This window comes from Salminus brasiliensis, unplaced genomic scaffold (assembly GCF_030463535.1).
Source record: "Salminus brasiliensis unplaced genomic scaffold, fSalBra1.hap2 scaffold_120, whole genome shotgun sequence".
Lineage (NCBI taxonomy): Eukaryota > Metazoa > Chordata > Actinopteri > Characiformes > Bryconidae > Salminus > Salminus brasiliensis.
Genome location: NW_027326653.1, coordinates 36703 through 55918, shown reverse-complemented (window position 1 = coordinate 55918; position 19216 = coordinate 36703). Strand labels below are relative to the sequence as shown.

The 19216-nt window shown below is 48.6% G+C and overlaps 1 protein-coding gene across 4 annotated transcripts; it reads left to right on the top strand.

Annotated features, from left to right (window-relative positions):
• Positions 1-311: 311 nt before the first annotated feature.
• tnksb (tankyrase, TRF1-interacting ankyrin-related ADP-ribose polymerase b) lies at positions 312-19185 on the top strand. Of its 4 annotated transcripts, none has more exons than XM_072671986.1 (28): positions 312-1265; positions 3754-3978; positions 5174-5269; positions 5400-5436; positions 5704-5779; positions 6994-7014; positions 11132-11226; positions 11392-11458; positions 12601-12787; positions 13017-13135; positions 13237-13328; positions 13441-13519; positions 13745-13916; positions 13996-14075; positions 14200-14345; positions 14428-14593; positions 15456-15675; positions 15796-15905; positions 16002-16190; positions 16291-16540; positions 16651-16730; positions 16899-17019; positions 17149-17246; positions 17359-17433; positions 17641-17746; positions 18128-18314; positions 18443-18599; positions 18686-19185. In XM_072671986.1, exons 1-28 carry the CDS (start codon positions 899-901, stop codon positions 18770-18772), a joined length of 3705 nt encoding a protein of 1234 aa, XP_072528087.1. In that variant the 5' UTR covers positions 312-898; the 3' UTR covers positions 18773-19185. The 4 variants fall into 4 exon arrangements, with proteins under 4 accessions (XP_072528087.1, XP_072528090.1, XP_072528086.1 ...); XM_072671985.1 differs by having other exon boundaries at positions 313-1265; positions 16648-16730; XM_072671989.1 differs by lacking the exon at positions 6994-7014.
• Positions 19186-19216: the final 31 nt, after the last annotated feature.

Here is a 19216-nt window from a genome sequence, read left to right as displayed (position 1 = left end):
CTGTGCCTTAATCAGACTTCATTGTTTATAACTGTTCCTTAATCAGACTTCATTGTTTATAACTGTCCCTTAATCAGACTTTATTGTTTATAACTGTCCCTAAATCAGACTTCATTGTTTATAACTGCCCTCTAATCAGACTTCATTGTTTATAACTGTCCCTTAATCAGACTTTATTGTTTATAACTGTCCCTTAATCAGACTTCATTGTTTATAACTGTTCCTTAATCAGACTTCATTGTTTATAACTGAATATTGAATCAGATTGTACTGAATCAGACTGTTCTGATAAGAACTGTAACTAAGCCAGACTGTATTGAATTGGACTGTACTGCATTAGATTCTTCTGTTAATAACTATAAATCTGACTTTATTGAATCAGACTACTGAATCGGACTGTTCTGATAAGAACTTTAACTAAATGGGACTTTAATGAATCAGACTGTACTGAATCAGACTACTGAATCAGACCTTACTGAATCGGGCTGTAACTGAATCAGACTGTACTGAATCGGACTGTAACTGAATCAGACTACTGAATCGGGCTGTAACTGAATCGGACTGTAACTGAATCGGACTGTACTGAATCGGACTGTAACTGAATCAGACTGTACTGAATCGGACTGTACTGAATCGGACTGTAACTGAATCGGACTGTAACTGAATCGGACTGTACTGAATCAGACTGTACTGTTCGAGTCTGTGTCAGCTGATCGTGCACAGACTCTAACTGGAAGCCCGCCTCTCCCTGAGCGGAAATGTGTGTGTTTCTGTGTTGTTGACAGTGTGTGTGCGCGGTGAGTGTGTAGGAGTGTGTGTGTGTGTGTGTGTGTGTGTGTACTCGAGTATCGGGGGGCGGCTGTACGGGTTCTGTATGTAACGGGTGGGTAATGGTGTAATGGCGGTGTCCCGGCGCTCGTCTCAGCACCATGGCGGCGGGCTCCAGTCCCCCCCGCGGCTCTCCTCCGGTTCCTCGCCGCCTCTTGACGCTCCTCAGGCGGACGCGGCCGCGCTCAGCCCCACGGAGGCCTCTCCGGAGCGCCCGGGCAGCAGCGGAGCCTCCAGCTCGGCCAGCGGTGCCGCAGGCAGCGGCAGCCCGGCCTCGGCGGCCCCCAGCCCTGGCCAGGACAGCGGCGCGTTCCGGGAGCTTTTCGAGGCCTGCAGGAACGGAGACGTGTCCCGGGTTAAACGGCTGGTGGATTCGGCCAACGTGAACGCGAAGGACATGGCGGGGAGGAAGTCCACCCCGCTGCACTTCGCCGCAGGTAGGCTCGGCTCGGCTCGGCTCGGCTCGGCTCGCTTCGTGTTCCGCTCCAGCCTGGGGTGGGAACTCTCCGGTCCACCTTAAATGGAGCGGCAGTTCCAGCGGGAGCGCCTCGGGCGCCCTGACAGACCCCTGCCCCAGTTAAGGTGGACCGGAGAGTTCCCAGCGAAGCCAGCGGTGTCTCCTTTATTTGGGGTTCAGCTCTGATCAGCAGATATCTGCGATCGATCAGCAACACTGTTATGATCGATATTTGCTGCAGATACAGAATCTATAAGCATTATTGATGAGCGGTTATGGGCCGTTAGCTACAGAGCTGAGGGAGCCTGTTCAGCTCTGAGAGCCGAGCCACGACGGATCGATCACTGTGATCGGTAAACAGTCCGATCAATACGTACATAGCACGATCGATCAGCTGAATTGATCAATAATTGGTGAACAGCGGTTTAGTCAAATGATCTGATTGGTAAACAGACAGTAGTGGGACTGATCAATAGATCAATAAGTAAAACGATCTGAGAGCTGATCGACAGATTACTCAAATTCTTATCATCGATCAAATGCTGTTAAACAGGCTTCATTGATTAAGAGCTGTGATTGGTGATCAGCTTATTGATAAAGCTGCGATTAGTAAACGTCTGATTGAGCTGTACTGTTATTTATTGTGTCATGTGAATCAGACTGTACTGAATCAGACTGTACTGAGTCAGACTGTACTGAGTCAGACTGTACTGAGTCAGACTGTACTGAATCAGACTGTACTGAGTCAGACTGTACTGAATCAGACTGTACTGAGTCAGACTGTACTGAATCAGACTGTACTGAATCAGACTGTTAGTAAATAGGTTGTGTAAATCAGACTGTATTGAATCAGACTGTTAGTAAATAGGTTGTGTAAATCAGACTGTACTGAATCAGACTGTTAGTAAATAGGTTGTGTAAATCAGACTGTACTGAATCAGACTGTTAGTAAATAGGTTGTGTAAATCAGACTGTACTGAATCAGACTGTTAGTAAATAGGTTGTGTAAATCAGACTGTACTGAATCAGACTGTACTGAATCAGACTGTTAGTAAACAGGTTGTGTAAATCAGACTGTACTGAATCAGACTGTTAGTAAATAGGTTGTGTAAATCAGACTGTACTGAATCAGACTGTTAGTAAATAGGTTGTGTAAATCAGACTGTACTGAATCAGACTGTACTGAATCAGACTGTTAGTAAATAGGTTGTGTAAATCAGACTGTATTGAATCAGACTGTTAGTAAATAGGTTGTGTAAATCAGACTGTACTGAATCAGACTGTTAGTAAACAGGTTGTGTAAATCAGACTGTACTGAATCAGACTGTTAGTAAATAGGTTGTGTAAATCAGACTGTACTGAATCAGACTGTTAGTAAATAGGTTGTGTAAATCAGACTGTACTGAATCAGACTGTACTGAATCAGACTGTTAGTAAATAGGTTGTGTAAATCAGACTGTATTGAATCAGACTGTTAGTAAATAGGTTGTGTAAATCAGACTGTACTGAATCAGACTGTTAGTAAATAGGTTGTGTAAATCAGACTGTACTGAATCAGACTGTACTGAATCAGACTGTTAGTAAATAGGTTGTGTAAATCAGACTGTACTGAATCAGACTGTTAGTAAATAGGTTGTGTAAATCAGACTGTACTGAATCAGACTGTTAGTAAATAGGTTGTGTAAATCAGACTGTACTGAATCAGGCTGTTGGTAAATAGGTTGTGTAAATCAGACTGTACTGAATCAGACTGTACTGAATCAGACTGTTAGTAAATAGGTTGTGTAAATCAGACTGTACTGAATCAGACTGTTAGTAAATAGGTTGTGTAAATCAGACTGTACTGAATCAGACTGTTGGTAAATAGGTTGTGTAAATCAGACTGTACTGAATCAGACTGTTAGTAAATAGGTTGTGTAAATCAGACTGTACTGAATCAGGCTGTTGGTAAATAGGTTGTGTAAATCAGACTGTACTGAATCAGACTGTACTGAATCAGACTTAGTAAATAGGTTGTGTAAATCAGACTGTACTGAATCAGACTGTACTGAATCAGACTTAGTAAATAGGTTGTGTAAATCAGACTGTACTGAATCAGACTGTACTGAATCAGACTGTGCAGTTAGTAATTGTGCTGTAATTTAGGCTGTACTGAATCAGACCTTACTGAATCAGACTGTACTGAATCAGACTGTGCCGTTAGTAATTGTGCTGTAATTTAGGCTGTACTGAATCAGACCTTACTGAATCAGACTGTACTGAATCAGACTGTACTGAATCAGACCTTACTGAATCAGACTGTACTGAATCAGACCTTACTGAATCAGACTGTACTGAATCAGACTGTGCCGTTAGTAATTGTGCTGTAAATTAGGCTGTACAGAATCAGACCTTACTGAATCAGACCGTACAGAATCGGCTCAGTCCGTGCCGGTGGGTCTGATGTTCCGGCCCTTTTGTCTCGGCAGGTTTCGGCAGGAAGGACGTGGTGGAGCACCTCCTGCAGACGGGGGCCAACGTTCACTCTCGGGACGATGGCGGACTGATCCCGCTCCACAACGCCTGCTCCTTCGGACACGCCGAGGTGGTCAGCCTGCTGCTGTGTCAGGGAGCGGACCCCAACGCTCGCGACAACTGGAACTACACGCCGCTGCACGAGGCCGCCATCAAGGGCAAGATCGACGTCTGCATCGGTGAGGAGCTCCGCGCCCCCCACTGTAGATCCACCAAAGTCCTGCTTAGCAGCACGTGTCCAAATGTTTGTGGACACCCCTTCTAATGAAGGCATGCATGCAATTGCTGGCACAGATGTGCAAATGCACACACGCAGCTTGTCCAGTCCCTGTAGAGAAGCACTGCCAATAGAATAGGACTCTCTACAGGAGAAGATCAGCATGAAGCTAAGGCCAGGTGTGGGCGACGGGGGGGGGGGGGTATGAAGCCACCCAGCATTGAGCAGATCAATAATAGCCGTTGCCGTAGCGATGTGATTGTCGTTCTGAATGAGTGACTGACTCAGACAGTTCAGATATAAAAAACACACACACACACACACACACACACACACACAGCGTACAGGAGCAGCAGCCTGCTGAGTGTGGAGTTCTGTGTGTGTGTGTGTGTGTGTGTGTGTGTGTGTGTGTGTGTGTGTGTGTGTGTTTTTTCGGACTCGTGCTGAATGCCTCTGTGCTTACACACACTGCTGAGGCAGCATGCTGTGTGTGTGTGATAGAAAGTGACAGCATCACTGGGATATGTGTGTGTGTGAGTGAGTGAGAGAGCGGGTATAGTCAGGTTCACTCATGTAACCGGCTAAATGTATTTAAGTGTGTGTGTGTGTGTGTGTGTGTGTGTGGATCATGTAAATGTCGGATGTCATAACGATTCAGTTTGATTCAGTGAATTCAGGGATTCTCTAGTGTCACTTCGGTTCAGTTGAGGATTGACGGTGATTCAGGTTTTGTTTACATACACACTGGATACACAGACGTAACCAGCTGTTTACACTGGGGTGTGTGTGTGTGTGTGTGTGTGTGTGTGTGTGTGTGTGTGTGTGTGTGTGGGATAAAGATCAGAACAGGTCAATACAGCGTGCTGCATGATTCAGAAAAAGCTTCAAAACAGAGAGAATCAAGTTTGGGATATTAAGAATCAGTTCAAAATGGACAGAATAAAAAATATATATATGAATCTGTTCTTATATAAAAATCTAAATATTTGCTTAATATAGTAAATTATTATCAATATTATTTAAAATAATAATCATGATAAACAGTGCGTGTGTGTGTGTGATGGGCTGTGTATGTTCATGTTGGACACGTTTCTTGTTGCTGTTTTATATGAATATGAATAATGTGTGTGTGTGTGTGTATCTGTCCGTGTGTCCAGTGCTGCTCCAGCATGGTGCTGACCCCAACATCAGAAACACAGACGGCAAATCAGCTCTGGATCTCGCAGACCCCTCCGCCAAGACCGTCCTTACCGGTACACACACACACACACACACACACACATATATACACACACACACACACACACACTCTAATGCACTCTTTAATGAGCAGTGCTTATTATACCCCCCGGTGTTCTGATCACTGTGTTCTTCTGACCACAGGGGAGTACAAGAAGGACGAGCTGTTGGAGGCAGCAAGGTGAGTCTGTCTGCCTGCCCCTACGCTCCACCCTGCTGCTGAGAGTGGACTCTGCAGCAGAGTGAGGAGGACAGCCCCCAACACCTCACACCGTTCAGTATCTCTCAGACCTGATTACCTGGTTCTGACTCTGTAGGACTCCCTGTTATCTAGAACCTGGACTAAAGCTACATTAACTTAGCTAGAAACCTTTATGACTAGTTTATGAATGTGACTTTTAACCTGTGAATAAAGTGTGTGTGTGTGTGTGTGTGTGTGTTTTCTCAGGAGTGGGAATGAAGATAAGCTGATGGCTCTGCTAACTCCGCTCAATGTCAACTGTCACGCCAGCGATGGACGCAAGGTAGCTAACCGTCATCATCAGTAAACGCAGCGGTTCTGTAGAGACCCGTAGCAGCTCAAAGAACCTTTTGAATGCCTAAATGGTTCTTCACCTGTCGCAGACGGTTCTGTGAGGTACAGGACAGAACCGCTGGGCCTGATTGGGAGTTCTCTCTGGATTTGAAGGCTCTTAAATGTGCAGGTCCAGTTTACAGGACACTCCTCAGTCCCTGGCTGTTTATTTATTTATCTATCTATCTATTGAAGTGTGTGTGTGTGTGTGTGTGTGTGTGTGCGCGCGCGCGCGCACCGGCAGTGACCCAGTTGTGTAGTGAGCTCAGTTTGGGTGCCGGGTTAAGCTCCCTTTGTTATGTGTGTTTTTAGGTCGTCTCTTTCGTCCACATCTGGACAGCGGTCACTTCAGGACCCGTTTCACTGTCGAGCACTGATCAGTAATCCAGAGGCATTGTGGGGGTTCTCCTCCACTGCTACACTACAAAGCGGTTCCGCTGTGATTAGTTTAGTAGTAGTTAAATTAGTTAATGATTAGTTAATTAATTAGTAATTAATTAAACAAACACACGAAACTGTAGAGAATCCTGTCGGCTCTGGGGTTCACAGGTTCACTTAATTGGACGTCAGCACTGGGTCACTTGGGTCAAACTGTCTGACCAGTTTACAACACGAGTTCACACAAAGTGGGCGGTGCCAGGATGTTTCTGGTACCAAGGAGTGGGTGGTACCGAGAACCGAATGGTGCTGAAATGTGTTCCGTGAAATTGACTCCGTCTATACTCCTACCGGTACGGAGGCCTGAACGTCTGTTGGCTGAATCGGCGGGTATATGCAAATTCGCTGACCATTAGGAATTCAAAACCATAAACGGACCGGGGGTGAATAAGGATACGGACCTTTGAAGAAATGGGCCTGGGTTCTGTACAGGATGCAGAGACTGAGGGTGTTTTCCCAGCACACCCAACATAGCAGGTGTGAAAGGGGTCTCGGACCATGGTCTGGACCACAGGCCCCCCAAAAAAATCCGGATCAAACAGAAACGGTGGGACACAAAGATCAGGCTTTCAGGCGTGACCACGCCCTGGATCACTGTTCCTGGAGGCATGAGCAGCTGTGTACTGAGCCAATGTGTAAACCCTCTAAAATCATGATGTTTGAGATGTTTCCAGATTTGAGGCCTAATTTATGTTTTGCCTTTTTTATGTTTCTGACCACGTTCAGTCAACTTCACAAAAAATGCTGGTAAGTTTATTTCTGGAAAGTCCAAAATCTGTTTGATTTGCATTTCTGTGATTTTATTTCTTTATTTATTTTTCCTCATTTTTTCCTAAACTTCCCTAAAATCCATCCATGAACTCGCTCATTAATCGCACTGAATTTCCCATCTCGGCGTTTATTTACGTTATTTATTTTTTTATTTATGAATTTTGATGTAAATCGCCTGCTTCTGCTCGAGCCCATCCTGCTGCACGCTGTCGCCCGAAGCCCCACCCACAGCTCTGATCAGCATCGCTCCTCAGTGTTGATGTTCGTGGATCGGTTTGATTGGTTGTGATCGGGAGTGTAAAAAGCATGAGGTCCTCCACACACACTTTTCATATGATTATTCACACCCTTGCCATCTAGCGCCTGCATGTCTGTGGGTGTCTGTTTGTCTGTGGATGTTTGTGCGCTGATGAGGTCGCATAGCAACTGTCGCTAACGCAGCGATGCGGTGGTTGTTTCTGCTGTGGGCATGTGGTCGTAAACTGTGCGGGTCCTGTTGAATGGAAAACTGAATACTGAATGGAAGCACCCCTGGCTCTAATCTAGTTCACTTAGGTTGGGTCTAATCTAAGAGTCTAATCTAGCAAACCTGGATGGCCGCAACCTAGTACAGTAGCTCTAATCTGCCACACCTGAGTCTAATCTAGCACACCTGTACTGGCTTCAACCTAGTACACCTAGTATAGCTTTAATCTGCCATACCTGAGTCTAATCTAGCACACCTGAGTCTAATCTAGCACACCTGTACTGGCTTCAACCTAGTACACCTAGTATAGCTTTAATCTGCCATACCTGAGTCTAATCTGCCACACCTGAGTCTAATCTAGCACACCTGTACTGGCTTCAACCTAGTACACCTAGTATAGCTCTAATCTGCCGCACCTGAGTCTAATCTAGCACACCTGTACTGGCTTCAACCTAGTACACCTAGTATAGCTCTAATTTGCCATACCTGAGTCTAATCTAGCACACCTGTACTGGCTTCAACCTAGTACACCTAGTATAGCTCTAATCTGCCATACCTGAGTCTAATCTAGCACACCTGAGTCTAATCTAGCACACCTGTACTGGCTTCAACCTAGTACACCTAGTATAGCTCTAATCTGCCATACCTGAGTCTAATCTAGCACACCTGAGTCTAATCTAGCACACCTGTACTGGCTTCAACCTAGTACACCTAGTATAGCTCTAATCTGCCATACCTGAGTCTAATCTAGCACACCTGTACTGGCTTCAACCTAGTACACCTAGTATAGCTCTAATCTGCCGCACCTGAGTCTAATCTAGCACACCTGTACTGGCTTCAACCTAGTACACCTAGTATAGCTCTAATCTGCCACACCTGAGTCTAATCTAGCACACCTGTACTGGCTTCAACCTAGTACACCTAGTATAGCTCTAATCTGCCACACCTGAGTCTAATCTAGCACACCTGAATCTAATTTAACACTTCTGGCCTGGGTCTAATCTAACACATATGGGCTGTCTCTGCTCTAGCACACCTGAATCTAATTTACAACACCTGGACTATCTCTAATCTAGTACTCAAGAGACTTGGTGTAATCTGACAATCCTGACTCTAATCTAGAACACTTTAGCCAGGTGTGATTTAGTACACCTGGTGCTAATGTATGTACATGTGGGTCTGATTGGACACACCTGACTATAATTTAAAACAAATGCATCTTAATCTAATCTTCTGTATTTTGCCTCTAATCTGGCACACCTGACTCTGGTCTAATCTGGCACACCTGACTCTGGTCTAATCTGGCACACCTGACTCTGGTCTAATCTGGCACACCTGTCTTAGGTCTAATCTAGCACACCTGACTCTGATCTGATCTAGCACACCTGTACTGACTTCAACCTAGTACACCTAGTATAGCTCTAATCTGCCATACCTGAGTCTAATCTGCCACACCTGAGTCTAATCTAGCACACCTGTACTGGCTTCAACCTAGTACACCTAGTATAGCTTTAATCTGCCATACCTGAGTCTAATCTGCCACACCTGAGTCTAATCTAGCACACCTGTACTGGCTTCAACCTAGTACACCTAGTATAGCTTTAATCTGCCATACCTGAGTCTAATCTAGCACACCTGAGTCTAATCTAGCACACCTGTACTGGCTTCAACCTAGTACACCTAGTATAGCTCTAATCTGCCGCACCTGAGTCTAATCTAGCACACCTGTACTGGCTTCAACCTAGTACACCTAGTATAGCTCTAATCTGCCACACCTGAGTCTAATCTAGCACATCTGAGTCTAATCTAGCACACCTGAGTCTAATCTAGCACACCTGTACTGGCTTCAACCTAGTACACCTAGTATAGCTCTAATCTGCCGCACCTGAGTCTAATCTAGCACACCTGTACTGGCTTCAACCTAGTACACCTAGTATAGCTCTAATCTGCCACACCTGAGTCTAATCTAGCACACCTGTACTGGCTTTAACCTAGTACACCTAGTATAGCTCTAATCTGCCACACCTGAGTCTAATCTAGCACACCTGTACTGGCTTCAACCTAGTACACCTAGTATAGCTCTAATCTGCCACACCTGAGTCTAATCTAGCACACCTGAGTCTAATCTAGCACACCTGTACTGGCTTCAACCTAGTACACCTAGTATAGCTCTAATCTGCCACACCTGAGTCTAATCTAGCACACCTGAATCTAATTTAACACTCCTGGCCTGGGTCTAATCTAACACATATGGGCTGTCTCTGCTCTAGCACACCTGAATCTAATTTACAACACCTGGACTATCTCTAATCTAGTACTCAAGAGACTTGGTGTAATCTGACAATCCTGACTCTAATCTAGAACACTTTAGCCAGGTGTGATTTAGTACACCTGGTGCTAATGTATGTACATGTGGGTCTGATTGGACACACCTGACTATAATTTAAAACAAATGCATCTTAATCTAATCTTCTGTATTTTGCCTCTAATCTGGCACACCTGACTCTGGTCTAATCTGGCACACCTGACTCTGGTCTAATCTGGCACACCTGACTCTGGTCTAATCTGGCACACCTGTCTTAGGTCTAATCTAGCACACCTGACTCTGATCTGATCTAGCACACCTGACTCTGGCCTAATCTAGCCCAGCTGACTCTGGTCTAATCTGGCACACCTGACTCTGATCTGATCTAGCACACCTGACTCTGGTCTAATCTGGCACACCTGACTCTGGTCTAATCTAGCACACCTGACTCTGGTCTAATCTGGCACACCTGACTCTGGTCTAATCTGGCACACCTGACTCTGATCTGATCTAGCACACCTGACTCTGGTCTAATCTGGCACACCTGACTCTGGTCTAATCTGGCACACCTGACTCTGGTCTAATCTGGCACACCTGACTCTGGTCTGATCTAGCACTCCCGACTCTGATCTGATCTAGCACACCTGACTCTGGTCTAATCTGGCACACCTGACTCTGGTCTAATCTGGCACACCTGACTCTGATCTGATCTAGCACACCTGACTCTGGTCTGATCTAGCACTCCCGACTCTGATCTGATCTAGCACTCCTGTGCTGGAATTTAGAATACCTGAATTAGATGAAATCCTCTAATCTAGAACCACTTGGCTGGGTGTAGTCTAAACCAGATTGGACCTGGGAGTGATCTGACACACCTGGGTTAGGATGTAACAGTGTGTAGTTGTGTGTTGACCTGAATGCAGACCCCATTGTGTGTGTGTGTGTGTGTGTGTGTGTGTGTGTGTGTCAGAGTGGCCTCATCCCCACAGGCTTTCTCACTGCTGACCATCACTGATTTATAAACCTCATCACCATGGAAGAGCATGATCCACCTCTCCACCACTGCATGAGGGCGGAGCGTGATCCAGCGCGCCTGTCTGATACCTGCACTGTGTTGAAGCCGTGTGTGTGTGTGTGTGTGTGTGTGTGTGTGTGTGTGTGTTTAAATGGCTCCGGTCGTTGGTCAGGAGTTGTGTGTTTGGTCTGGTCATGTTATCATGAATGTACTGTGATCAAGAGATATTTGGGTTATGTGTGTGTGTGTGTGTGTGTGTGTGTGTTGTATAATCGGGGTTGTGTGTGTGTGTGTGTGTGTGTTCCAGTCAACTCCCCTGCACCTGGCTGCTGGTTATAACCGTGTCCGCATCGTCCAGCTGCTGCTGCAGTACGGAGCCGACGTCCACGCCAAAGACAAAGGGTATGAAAACACACACAGTAAACATCTACACACTGTGTAGCCCCGCCCACTCACTGTCTGCAGCAGTGTAGCCCCGCCCACTCACTCTGTCTGCAGCAGTGTAGCCCCGCCCACTCAACTGAACTAACAGTACTCATGCAGTGTGTCTCTGTCTCTCTCTCTCAGTGGTCTGGTTCCTCTGCATAACGCCTGCTCGTACGGTCACTATGAGGTCACTGAACTCCTGCTGAAGGTGAGGAAATGACTCTTCGATCTGATTGGTTTGGGTGTAAAACGTGCTGTTGGCTCACAATTTGACACAGACTCACAACTTAGACTCGCCCTCTTGACTTGATTTATATTCGATTCACACTCAACTTTACCTGACTCCTTGATCGATTCACACTCAACTTCAACTGACTCCCTGATCGATTCACACTCAACTTCAACTGACTCCCTGATCGATTCACACTCAACTTTACCTGACTCCCTGATCGATTCACACTCAACTTCAACTGACTCCCTGATCGATTCACACTCAGATTTTACCTGACTCCCTGATCGATTCACACTCAACTTCACCTGACTCCCTGATCGATTCACATTCAACTTCAACTGACTCCCTGATCGATTCACACTCAACTTTAACTGACTCCCTGATCGATTCACACTCAACTTCAACTGACTCCCTGATCGATTCACACTCAAATTTTACCTGACTCCCTGATCGATTCACACTCAAATTTTACCTGACTCCCTGATCGATTCACACTCAACTTCAACTGACTCCCTGATCGATTCACACTCTACTTCAACTGACTCCCTGATCGATTCACACTCTACTTCAGCTGACTCCCTGATCGATTCACACTCTACTTCAGCTGACTCCCTGATCGATTCACACTCAACTTTACCTGACTCCCTGATCGATTCGCACTCAACTTCAACTGACTCCCTGATCGATTCACACTCAACTTTACCTGACTCCCTGATCGATTCACACTCTACTTCAACTGACTCCCTGATCGATTCACACTCAACTTTACCTGACTCCCTGATCGATTCACACTCAACTTCAACTGACTCCCTGATCGATTCACACTCAACTTTACCTGACTCCCTGATCGATTCACACTCTACTTCAACGGACTCCCTGATCGATTCAGACCTGCCTTTAACTGACTCTCTGATCGATTCAGACCCGCCTTTAAATGACTCCATACTCGAATCTGACTCCCTGTTAACTGACTCATCACTCGACATTACTGTTCTTTTCACTGCCTTGGACTTACCTATAACTGACACCTATAACTCGCCACTAGACTGATTCAGTACTCTCTCTCTCTCTCTCTCTCTCTGTGTGTGTGTGTGTGTGTGTGTGCACGGTCTTCTCAGCATGGGGCATGTGTGAATGCAATGGACCTATGGCAGTTCACCCCCCTGCATGAGGCGGCCAGTAAGAACAGAGTGGAGGTGTGTTCATTACTGCTGAGTCACGGAGCTGACCCCACCCTCCTCAACTGCCACAGCAAGAGTGCCATCGACTTGGCCCCCACCCCCGAGCTCCGAGACAAGCTCACCTGTGAGTACACCACCACCCCACCCCCCACCCAAACCAAACACACACACGACCACACACACCTGACTTCATCCGGCACTGCCCAGCCCTGCCCAGCTCCCACCCCGAGCTCCGAGACAAGCTCACCTATGATCTCTCTCTCTCTCTCACACACACACACACACACACACACACACACACACACACACTGACTGGTTGGACTGGTTTAACCCTTTCCTTCTGCTTCTCTCAGACGAGTTTAAAGGGCACTCGCTGCTGCAGGCTGCTCGGGAGGGGGACCTGGCCAAAGTGAAGAAAACGCCCCAGGAGATCATCAGCTTCAAACATCCTCACTCACAAGACAGTGCTCTGGTAAAAACACACACACACACACACACACACACACTGAAGGTTTTACCTTAGGTCTGTATGATATCAGTTATAAGTGTGTGTGTGTGTGTGTGTGTTTGCAGCACTGTGTGGTAGCGTCTCCTCACCCCAAACGCAAACAAGTCACAGAGCTGCTGCTGAGGAAAGGAGCAAACATCCACGACAAGAACAAAGAGTGAGTCTCACACACACACACACACACACACACACTCCTTCATACATAATGTAACCCTCTCTCGCTCTCTCTCTCTCTCTCTCTCTCTCTCTCTCTCTCTCGTTCGCTGCAGTTTTATGACTCCGTTCCATGTTGCTGCTGAACGAGCCCATAATGACGTCCTGGAGGTCCTGCAGAAGCACGGAGCAAAGGTTCACACACACACACACACACACACACACACACACACACACACACACTCTCTCTCTCTCTCTCACACCCCTGTAGTCCATTTGACCCTGCTGCTGGTGTGGGGAGGGTGAAGGCATGTGCGACCTGGCCCGGGTCAGACGCACCAGTAGGGGGGGTCCTACATAGTAAGGGGTTCTGCTGGTTGGAAAGTGTCACTCTGAAGTGTGTGTGTGTGTGTGTTGCAGGTGAACGCAGTGGACACTCTGGGTCAGACCGCCCTCCACAGAGCTGCTCTCGCTGGACACCTCCAGACCTGCCGGCTGTTGCTTAGTTATGGCGCTGACCCGTCGGTCATCTCACTGCAGGGCTTTACGGCCGCTCAGATGGGCAACGAGGCCGTCCAGCAGATTCTCAGCGGTAATGTGAAGAACACACACACACACGCTACACAGCGCTGCCCCCTACAGGTTAAACAGCATGTTTCCTTTTTTTCCAGAAAACATCCCAGCTCGGAACTCGGACGTGGATTACCGCTTCCTGGAGGCGGCCAAAGCCGGAGACCTGGACACCGTTAAGGTAAGGGTGTAACCTTTCTCGCACACACACACACACGGGTATACTCTTACGCATGAAATAAGCAGTCGCGAGAGGAATTAAGGAAACCATGGTGTGTGTGTGTGTGTGTGTGTGTGTCCTGCAGCAACTGTGCTCTCCTCAGAACGTGAACTGCAGGGATCTGGAGGGCCGTCACTCCACGCCGCTGCACTTCGCTGCTGGTTATAACCGCGTGGCCGTGGTGGAGTACCTCCTGCACCACGGAGCCGACGTCCACGCCAAGGACAAAGGGTGCGGCCTTCGTCACAGTCACTATCAGCATCAGCACCACCATCATCATCATCATCAATAACTTTATTCATTTCTCTCTCAGTGGTCTGGTTCCTCTCCATAACGCCTGCTCATACGGTCACTATGAGGTGGCCGAGCTGTTGGTCAGACATGGTGCGTCGGTGAACGTCGCTGATCTGTGGAAGTTCACGCCCCTCCACGAGGCGGCAGCCAAGGGCAAATACGAGATCTGCAAACTACTGCTTAAGGTGAGCGTGTGGATCATATGAGCATTATAGGACATTATAGAGCGCCCCCTACACTTCCTGTAGTGTATTACAGTCTGTCAGAATGAGTGTGTGGATCATATGATCATTATAGAGCATTATAGAGCGCCCCCTACGCTTCCTGTAGTGTATTACAGTCTGTCAGAATGAGCATGTGGATCATATGAGCATTATAGAGCATTATAGAGCGCCCCCTACGCTTCCTGTAGTGTATTACAGTCTGTCAGAATGAGCGTGTGGATCATATGAGCATTATAGAGCATTATAGAGCGCCCCCTACGCTTCCTGTAGTGTATTACAGTCTGTCAGAATGAGCATGTGGATCATATGATCATTATAGAGCATTATAGAGCGCCCCCTACGCTTCCTGTAGTGTATTACAGTCTGTCAGAATGAGCATGTGGATCATATGATCATTATAGAGCATTATAGAGCGCCCCCTACACTTCCTGTAGTGTATTACAGTCTGTCAGAATGAGCGTGTGGATCATATGATCATTATAGAGCATTATAGAGCGCCCCCTATGCTTCCTGTAGTGTATTACAGTCTGTCAGAATGAGCGTGAGGATCATATGAACATTATAGAGCATTATAGAGCGCCCCCTACGCTTCCTGTAGTGTATTACAGTCTGTCAGAATGAGCGTGTGGATCATATGAGCATTATAGAGCATTATAGAGCGCCCCCTACTCTTCCTGTAGTGTATTACAGTCTGTCAGAATGAGCGTGTGGATCATATGATCATTATAGGACGTTATAGAGCGCCCCCTACACTTCCTGTAGTGAAGTGAAGTGCTGTAGGAGGGTGTAGAGGGTGTAGCAGTGCTGTGTTTGTGTTGTGCAGCATGGCGCTGACCCCTCCAAGAAGAACCGTGACGGTAACATGGCTCTGGACATGGTGAAGGACGGCGACACAGACATACAGGACCTGCTGCGCGGTGACGCCGCCCTGCTGGACGCCGCGAAAAAGGGCTGCCTTGCTCGCGTCCAGAAGCTCTGCAGCCCCGACAACATCAACTGCCGAGACACGCAGGGCAGGAACTCCACGCCACTGCACCTCGCAGGTACAGCGACACACACACACACACACACACTTACACACTTACATTCGCGTGTCTATAATAATTATAATTGAGTGTCTAATGACGTTGTGTGTGTGTGTGTGTGTGTGTGTCATGCACCAGCTGGTTACAACAACCTGGAGGTGGCGGAGTACCTGCTGGAGCACGGCGCGGACGTGAACGCACAGGATAAAGGGGGGCTGATCCCGCTCCACAACGCTGCCTCCTATGGGGTGAGAGCCGCCACTGCAGTGCAGTCAGCTGTCACTCATGCAGCACACACTGCGTAGTCACACTCTCTCTCTCTCTCTCTCTCTCTCTCTCTTCAGCATGTGGACATCGCAGCGCTGCTGATCAAGTACAACACCTGTGTGAACGCCACGGATAAGTGGGCGTTCACCCCGCTGCACGAGGCGGCGCAGAAAGGCCGGACCCAGTTGTGCGCTTTGCTGCTGGCACACGGCGCCGACCCAACCATGAAGAACCAGGAGGGCCAGACGGCACTGGACTTAGCCACGGTACGGTAGTGTACTCACCAACACTGGCCCACTGTACCCTACTGTACTAAGACTGGGCCAAGACTTAGCTGCTGACCCCCTTCTGTCACTGACCCCCCAGGCGGACGATATCCGAGCGCTGCTGATGGACGCCATGCCGCCGGACGCTCTGCCCAGCTGTTTCAAGCCCCAGGCCACGGTTCTGAGCGCCACGTTAATCTCGCCCGCTTCCACACCCTCCTGCCTCTCTGCCGCCTCCAGCATCGATAACCTGTCGGGGCCTCTGAGCGACGGGGCCAGTGCCGGGGCCAGCGGGGGGGCCGCCGGTCCTGCAGACGGAGCGTCCGGAACGGATCGGAAGGAGGGAGAGGGTGAGGCGAGATATTAAGTTAACCCGTGTTACGACCTCTGCTGTGAACGTTTGGTTGATGACGTGTGTGTGTGTGTGTATGTGTGTGTGTGTGTGTGTTCCCTGCAGTAGCCATGCTGGACATGAACATCAGTCAGTTCCTGAAGAGTCTGGGTCTGGAACACCTCAGAGATATATTCGAGCGTGAGCAGGTGAGGCTCCAGCTTCCGAATGGCCGAGTGCCAGAGATGCCACAGCCATCAGTCAGTCCTGGACAGCACAGCTCTCTCTCTCTCTCTCTCTCTCTCTCTCTCTCTCTCTGAGTGGTCCCACCTGGTCCTACTATTATGGTCTCTCTCTCTCTGTCATTCTCTCCGTAGATCACCCTGGACGTGCTGGCTGATATGGGCCATGAGGAGCTGAAGGAAATCGGTATCAACGCTTACGGACACCGACACAAGCTCATCAAAGGCATCGAGAGGCTGCTGGGGGGTCAGCAAGGTCAGTCCACTGCCCACGCCCGGTATGGTGGTCTTACTGGGGAGCAGGCTTTGTCCTCACCTGGAATACAGCAGTATTCACGATGTGTGTGTGTGTGTGTGTGTGTGTGTGTGTGTGTGTGTGTTTCAGGGGCCAACCCGTACCTGGCTTTCCACTGCACCGCTCAGGGCACCGTCCTCATCGACCTGCCGCCTGACGACAAGGAGTTCCAGTCTGTTGAGGAGGAGGTAAGCAAACCGACGAGGGCTGAGGGGGCGTAGATTCAGAGAGGGCTTCCCTCCCACCCTGCAATTGTGCAGTCAGGGGCTGAGTGTGTGTGTGTGTGTGTGATGGCCGCAGATGCAGAGTACGATCCGTGAGCACAGAGATGGAGGGAACGCAGGAGGAGTCTTCAGCAGATACAATGTCATCAAGGTGAGCCCTACACCCTACACAGCACTCTAGCGCACGGTTTGGGACTCAGCCGCTGCCTCAAGCTCCATCCACCGCCAGGTGGAGCTCCTGATATCTGGGCCGGACCGGGGGGGGGGGGTTCTGTCATCTAACAAAAAAAAAATACACCAGAGGAAGTCGGAGCGTACTGATGTGTGTGTGTGTGTGTGTGTGTGTGTGTGTGTGCAGATCCAGAAGGTGGTGAATAAGAAACTGCGGGAGCGATACACACACCGCCAGAAGGAGATTGCTGATGAGAACCACAACCATCACAACGAGCGCATGCTCTTTCATGGTAAACCCCATGAAAAGTCCCAGACCGGACCCTGGATTGGTGGTCCGCAGCTCAGAATTACATTTCACATCAGGGGTGGGGCTGCAGGGGGGATTGGGGACATATCACAAATCAAGAGACATACTTGCCGGATCGGTGGGGGCAACGTTTCTCAGATTGGGGGGATATTTCCAAGATCGGGGGGAGGGGGACTTTTCAAATCAGGTGGGGGGACATTCTTCAGATCAGGAGGGACATTTCACTTATTGGGGACACGTCTCACTGAACAGACAGGGGACATTTCACAGAGCAGGAGGGGAACATTCCATAGATCGGCTCGGGGTGTGGAGGGGGGCTGTGTGTGATGTCATTAAGAGTGTGTGTGTGTGTGTGTGTGTTCAGGTTCTCCGTTTATAAACGCCATCATCCACAAAGGCTTTGACGAGCGGCACGCCTACATCGGAGGCATGTTCGGAGCGGGAATCTACTTCGCTGAAAACTCCTCCAAGAGCAACCAGTACGTCTACGGCATCGGCGGGGGGACCGGCTGCCCGGCCCACAAAGACCGCTCCTGCTACCTGTGCCACAGGTGAGAGCGCCCCCCGCGGGCTGGGCTGCAACACAGGGATTCAGCCAGAGCTTGAGTAGTGAATCCAGACTTAATCATTAATCATACGTGTGTGTGTGTGTGTGTGTGTGTGTGTGTGTGTGTCGCAGGCAGATGCTGTTCTGCAGGGTAACTCTGGGAAAGTCCTTCCTGCAGTTCAGTGCTATGAAGATGGCTCACGCTCCGCCAGGTCATCACTCCGTCATCGGCAGGCCCAGCGTCAACGGCCTGGCCTACGCGGAGTACGTGATCTACAGGGGGGAGCAGGTACGAGTCGCAGCCGAGGAGACAGAGTGTGTGTGTGTGTGTGTGTGTGTGTGTGTTTCTCACGCCCTCTCTGTGCTGTTTCTCAGGCCTATCCGGAGTATCTCATCACCTACCAGATCGCCAAGCCGGACAGCACCCCCCAGTCCAGCGCAGGAGCCGAACAGAAATCCTAGTCCCTCTCCTTCTGTGTCCTCTGTCCCCCTTTCAGCCTCGTACACTGGCCTACCCCCCGTTACCCCCCACCCGTCTCTCTCTCTCTCTCTCTCTCTCACTAGAACATTCTTGTGACTGTTGCACAAAGAGAAATGTGAACTGTACCGTTGACTGTCGTCTCACTCATGGACTCGCCGTGTATGGATTCTGAATTTGCACTTTTAAAGTGAGTTATTTAAGTTATTTTTTGCGAAAGCGGTTGGATTGTGAAGCGTATTGTACAGAGCGTGCGCTCGAACCCGAGCCCGAACCCGAACCCGAACCCGAGCCGCCTGAGCTGTATTTTAAAGAAAGGCTTTGTTTTGTTCCTCTTTTCCTTTTTTTCCGATTTGACTCGTTTCTTTTAAATAAACCTGGTCAGACCATCAACGTAGCTCCAACCTCCAACCTTTTATTTGGGAGAA

Excerpts from the sequence above, each read along its gene's own strand:
- tnksb (XM_072671985.1), top strand. The coding sequence starts at position 899 with ATGGCGGTGTCCCGGCGCTCGTCTCAGCACCATGGCGGCGGGCTCCAG. Across the intron at positions 3,979-5,173 it reads CAAGATCGACGTCTGCATCG|TGCTGCTCCAGCATGGTGCT; the intron begins GTGAGGAGCTCC and ends CCGTGTGTCCAG. Across the intron at positions 16,191-16,290 it reads CGGCACTGGACTTAGCCACG|GCGGACGATATCCGAGCGCT; the intron begins GTACGGTAGTGT and ends CTGACCCCCCAG.